The sequence below is a fragment of the Macrosteles quadrilineatus genome, unplaced genomic scaffold (assembly GCF_028750875.1).
Source record: "Macrosteles quadrilineatus isolate MER2022 unplaced genomic scaffold, UCM_ALF_1.0 Scaffold_1__1_contigs__length_201487025, whole genome shotgun sequence".
In the NCBI taxonomy this organism is placed as follows: Eukaryota; Metazoa; Arthropoda; class Insecta; order Hemiptera; family Cicadellidae; genus Macrosteles; species Macrosteles quadrilineatus.
The window spans coordinates 2428692-2434803 of record NW_026542594.1 but is presented as its reverse complement, the minus strand read 5'-3'; the positions used below and the strand labels follow the sequence as shown (position 1 = coordinate 2434803).

The following is a 6112-nucleotide window of genomic DNA, read 5'->3' as shown; positions in this document are numbered from 1 at the left end:
CTTGAGAGATGAAATTGAAGATGAAGTGAGAGTCCAATTATTGTCTGCAAAATCAAAAGTTGCTCTTCTGAAGAAAACCACGATTTCAAGATTGGAATTATTAGCTGCCACGGTGGGAGCATGTCTCACAAGTAGAATATTACAATCAATGGATTGGAAAGATATGGATGGACATATATTACTGGACAGATTCAAGTACGACATTGGCTTGGATTCAACAAGATAACAATTGGAATGTTTTTGTATGTAATAGGGTGTCTGAGATAAGAAAGCTTACTGACATAAACCAGTGGAATCATGTACCTGGAGATAAATATCCTGCAGATCTTCCATTCAGAGGCTGTAGTCAGGCCCACTTTTATAAACGGGCAGATTGGGCATATGCCCAGGGGCGCCCACCGGGTGCCCCCCAACCACCGCCCGTCCAAACTAGGAAAAAAGGGCACACTGCTTTTGGGTTTGCCCAGGGCTCCACTGACCCTTAACGCGGCCCCGGCTGTAGCGCGAGGACATTGTCAGAATCTTGCTGGGGGACCTGACTGGTTGAGATTGCCCAAGAATGAATGGCCTGTCAGTAAAAACATCCAGTACGAAACGGAAGAAATAAATTAAAAAAAAAAAATCCAAAATTGGAACTGATCTTAAAAGAGTGCTAGGAAGGGCCTGTCTCAATTACCAAGAAATGTCTACTGTGCTTTGTGACTGTCAAGAAGTAATAAATTCGAGACTTCTCACATATGTTTATGATAGAACTTCTGCATTGACACCACTTACAACAAACCACTTTCTTCAAGAAACTAGGGAGAGTGGTATGCCAGAATTTGACCAAATCGATGAGCGAAGCTTGAAAAGAAGATTAAAACATATCCAAAATCTGAGACAAAATCTAAGATAACATTTTAGAAAAGAATATTTGGGTCAGTTGGTTCAAAAATCAAACATAAAAGGTTCTAAAAATGAACCATCGATAGGTGATGTAGTTTTTATTGAATGCAAAAACATGAATAGAATAGATTGGCCTCTGGGTCTTGTCATTGAAACCATACCGCAAGAGTGGTGTGGCCAAACTTGTAAAACTTCGTACAGTACATGGGACATTGTTGATTTTATTTTTTTATTTTATTTATTACTCTTGACAATTTTTACATTGTGTAGCATATAAAAATAATTTATGCCTGTGTCTAAGGAATGTCAGCCTTAGTCACTAACAAGACTACAAGATCGCGCCACTCAACCTACACTCATCTGCATTCATACTTGGCTTAAAATACCTACTTTGTATGGTCGCTATTTAATAAGAAAGTATAAAGTATAAAGTAAAGTATAAGGTATGTGATGTGCAGAATAATTAACAATGACAGGAGTTATTTTTTTTCAAAGATTGATGGCCCATAAATTCCTCATTTCCCTAGACTAATCTGTGTTCCAGGTGTTTTTGTTTTCATAACTGACTCTTTAGTTCTAAACTAGTGTCCCTGTTGCTCGAAATCGAGCAATAGCTAAGTATTACTGACCTTATTTTAAAACGAATAACAGTCATAATTTTTTATAACTTTAAAAGATTTGACTCAAAGATTATGGAATACTCAAGATGTACATAACAGATCGATATAATCAACATTTCTTGTAAATATCTTATCATTTTTCAAAAGCTGATCTTGTTTTTCAGGGTCTTCTACAAATAGCCTTACTCAGAGCCGCATTAGGTTGTCCATAATGATTAAAAATTTAAAAAAAAACACTAGGCTATTTCTATTTTCTTTTCCTTGGTGGTGTTCTATGACTTCTCTGTTTCCATAGTTTGCAAATCGGCTCTTTCAATGATTACTAAGAAATGCAGCACAGTGTTAATTCAGTTTTCTTTTTAGTATATCAATCTATCTAGGATCTCTAGTTTGGTTTTTTTTATGGTAATATTAACTGCAACCCAAATTCAAATAGTAAATATTTCATTTCAACCAAGTAAGTAAACGTTTGAAGCAAACTAACTGTTAAATTAGCGAACTTATTGACTGTTTACAATTAACATAAATGTTCTTCTTCTCACTTTTAATTTCTGACAACAGCTGGAGTTTCATAACAATATTAGTTTCCCATGTTAATCTTATAGAGAAATACAAAACTTTAAAGGGCCCCAGGGCCTCACCCTCTAATTATTTCCCTAAAAAGAAAGTTTCCTGTACAACTTCACGTTAGGCTTTTTCCAAAGACACCAAGAACATATCAATCGGTTCAGTAGTTCCGGAGGAGTAATTGTCACAAAAAAACTGCTTGCGTATTAAATAAGTATAGATAGGAAGCCCACCTTAAAATTGTATTCCAACTCGGAGTCGGAAGTTGATCATGAAGACCAATACGAAAGTATTTCCACTCTTGACCCACTGTTTGATACTCTTTGTCATATTGCTTGTTTCCTATATTACATTTGTATTTGGAATGATTGAATTAACATCTGTTATATTCATTGTTTTTCTAAATATACAGTTACAGTCCACTTAAAGCTCTTTACTTTTTTTTATTACCTACAAGCATTGACTATTGGATAATAGTCAAAGCTACAAGTTATTTTATTTCAACGCAATGCGGTTACCTAACATTTTGGTCCGTTCAGAAGCCGAATAGGTCTACAATTGTCAAGAATTTATTGCCTATGGTAAGTTATTACACAAAGAAGATTTGGTGAGTTTTATAGACTAAATTTCTAACAAAACTTATTACCTAAATTTGGATTCACATTGTTTCAAGTTATATGGAGTAATCAATCTTCAATTGAAAATGAGTATTAACAATGGAAATGCATTGAAACTTCTTCGATTGAAAAAGGCTAAAGTTGTTCAAAGAATTAACTACTTTGTATAAATTGAGTGTAGATCACGTTATTGAATTTGATGATATAGTACCGAGTTTCAAGTTAGGTTTGACGCATTAAAATCTGATTACCAATATCTCAATCAATATCAAAATGAAATTCTAGAAATTTTGATTACATTAGGGCTAGATGAAGAAATACTAAATGAACAAGCATCTATCAAAGAAATTGAGTCTATGTATTTCCATAATTTAGGGACCCATAAGAGATGCACGTCTACATCAACTAACAATCTCATTAAAACTGTCACTAAAATGCAGCCTCAAGTTAAACTACCTGAAATTGAAAGCATAAATTTTCTGGAAACCTTTAAGAATGGCCTCATTTCAAAGATATGTTTACTTCTCTAATTCATGAAAATAACTCCTTGATATCTGAAAATACATATGCCTTTACCAATATATAGCGATGTTTACTCTGTATGAAATAATATCACCACTATATGAACGAATATTTGATAAAGTTTTATTTGTAAACGAATGAAGAAGTGTGTTGAATCATTACATAGTCAAAACTAAACATTTTTTACAAAAACAAGCAACAGCTGTTACATAATAAATATTAAAATAAAGTATAGCCTAAAGGCAACACAGCTGTGGCTAAGTTGACGCCACATCAGCCCCCCGCAGAGACTGGAAGTCCAGGAAGCTTGAGCTTAACATTTCGTCCATACCGAGTTGTATAGCTTTTGAATGATGCCGGGCTTGGAGGGTTGAGGGATGTGTTTGAAGGTTGTATATTTTGAGGCTCTTTGATTGTTGGATGGTTACATTTTTCGGGTAACACATGTGCAGGCTTCACCCTGTCTAAGCTCACTCGCACTTGTTTGCCATTCTGTGATATTACTAAGGATTTTTCATCACGAGAAATTACAGGATATGGTCCGCTGTAGGGAGGCTGTAGAGCACGTTTCACAGAGTCGTCTCTTAGGAAAACATCGGTGCACTTTCTAAGATCCTGAAATATAAAAGTTTTGGGTTTGACGTGGCGTGAAGCTTGGACAGGTCTGATTGAAGACATGTGTTGACGGAGTCGTACAACATAATCAGTAGGATCTTCATGCCTGGGTCCGTCAACAGGGAGATCAAAAAATTCTCCTGGAAGTCTCAACTGTTGTCCGAAAACAATTTCTGCCGTTAATGCTTGAAGATCCTCGCGGTACGCAGTTCTTATACCTAGGAGGACAATCGGAAGAGCTTCCAGCCAGGATGAATCGTGATGACACATCAGTGAAGCTTTGAGATGGCGATGGAATCTCTCCACCAATCCATTTGCACAGGGATGGTAACTGCAAGTCCTGATTCTTTCAGAGCCGAAAGTTCTTCCAAGGGACTTGAAGAGGGATGATTCGAATTGGCGGCCTTGATCAGAGTAGTTATTCTTGAAGGAGCGCCATAACGAGAAAACCAGCACGAGACTAGACCTTCGGCGACTTCTTCTGCAGTAATCCCCTTTAAAGGATGAACCTCAGGCCACCTAGTGTAACGGTCTATGACCGTAAGACAGTATTTGTATGGTCCTGCTGGTGGTAAAGGCCCAATTATGTCAACATGGATGTGCTCAAAGCGTGATGATGGTAAAGAAAATGTTCCTAGAGTAGCATGAACATGTCGTTTTACCTTGCAACGTTGGCATCGCTCACAAGTACGAGCCCAGTTACGACAATCTTTTTGAATACTTGGCCAGACAAATCGATCTGCTACAAGTTTTGCAGTAGCTTTAATGCCTGGGTGGCTGAGGTCATGTAGCAAATGAAATACCCTCTTCCGTAGTTCAACTGGAATATAAGGTCTTTGGGTCCCTGTGGAAGTGTCACAAAAGATGAATGAGTTTGTTCCAGGGATTTGGATCTTCTGTATTTTGAGAGATGAATTGTTGTTGTTTATGAGGTTGATGAGTTCGTCATCTGAGCTTTGTGCTTTGGCAATTGACTCAGGATCCAATGAACATGAAATAGCCCCTACACGTGATAAAGCGTCGGCAACAATGTTTTCTGAACCTCCGATGCGTTTTATGTCTGTAGAAAACTCGGATATGAATGAAAGCTGACGTAGTTGAACAGGTGGAAGTTTCTCACGACGTTGATGGAAAGCAAAGATGAGTGGTTTATGCCGTGGTTTCCAAAAAATGACGAAAATGCTGTACTGCTTCATACACAGCAAGAAGTTCACGGTAGTACGCCGGCCAAGAGCTTTGCTTAGGTGAAAGTTTCTTAGAGAAGAATCCAAGTGGCTGCCAGGAATTTTCTACAAATTGTTGAAGGCAAGCTCCTACACTAACGTCAGAGGCGTCTGTAAACAGTCCGAGAGGGGCGTCATGTTTCGGATGAAATAGGAGTGTCACTGACGACAAACTAGACTTGCAAGCTTGAAACGCCTCCTCAGTCTCTGGGGTCCAAGGCACAGGAAGTGATCCCTTGCTATTTGCACCACCAAGCAGAGAGTGTAAAGGTGCTTGGAGTTCTGCGGCTTTAGGCAAGAATCTGCGATAGAAATTGATCATACCTAGGAACCGTCGAAGCCCACGCATTGTCTTAGGTAGTTGGTACTCCTGAAGAGCTGATATTCGGTCTTGTGGAGGGTAGACACCTGATGCTGAAACTCTGTACCCTAAAACCGTCACTTCAGGCACTGCAAAAACACACTTGGATGAGTTTACAATAACGCCATAGGAATGGAGTCTTTTGAACAAAGTCCTAAGATGTTGCTCATGTTCTTCAGCTGATCGGGAAAACACTAAAATATCATCAATGTAGCTGAATGTTTACTATGTATGAAATAATATCACCACTATATGAACGAATATTTGATAAAGTTTTATTTGTAAACGAATGAAGAAGTGTGTTGAATCATTACATAGTCAAAACTAAACATTTTTTACAAAAACAAGCAACAGCTGTTATATAATAAATATTAAAATAAAGTATAGCCTAAAGGCAACACAGCTGTGGCTAAGTTGACGCCACAAGGCCATGGATTTCCCTGAAGACTACGGTGATTACCTCCTTTGTCACATTATTTTGCAAAATATAGACAAACATACTCGTCAACTATTTGAAAGGAAATTTCCTGGTATGGAGTTTCCTACACTGCACACCTTAATCAACTTCTTAAAAGATCACTGTAAGTCCTTGGAAGCAGCCACCCTATCAATCAAAGATTCTACCTACCTCCTCTGGAGTTTCATATAAGCCTAAAATAGGTCAAAGTACAAGGTATGTAAACAACAAAGGTGCAACTGCTA

At 37.8% G+C, this 6112-nt stretch overlaps 1 protein-coding gene across 1 annotated transcript; it reads right to left on the bottom strand.

Moving 5' to 3' along the window:
• Positions 1–3484: 3484 nt before the first annotated feature.
• Positions 3485–4096, bottom strand: LOC128983636 (uncharacterized). Its single transcript, XM_054402998.1, has one exon. It carries the CDS (start codon positions 4094–4096, stop codon positions 3485–3487), a length of 612 nt encoding a protein of 203 aa, XP_054258973.1.
• Between the last annotated feature and the right edge of the window lie 2016 nt (positions 4097–6112).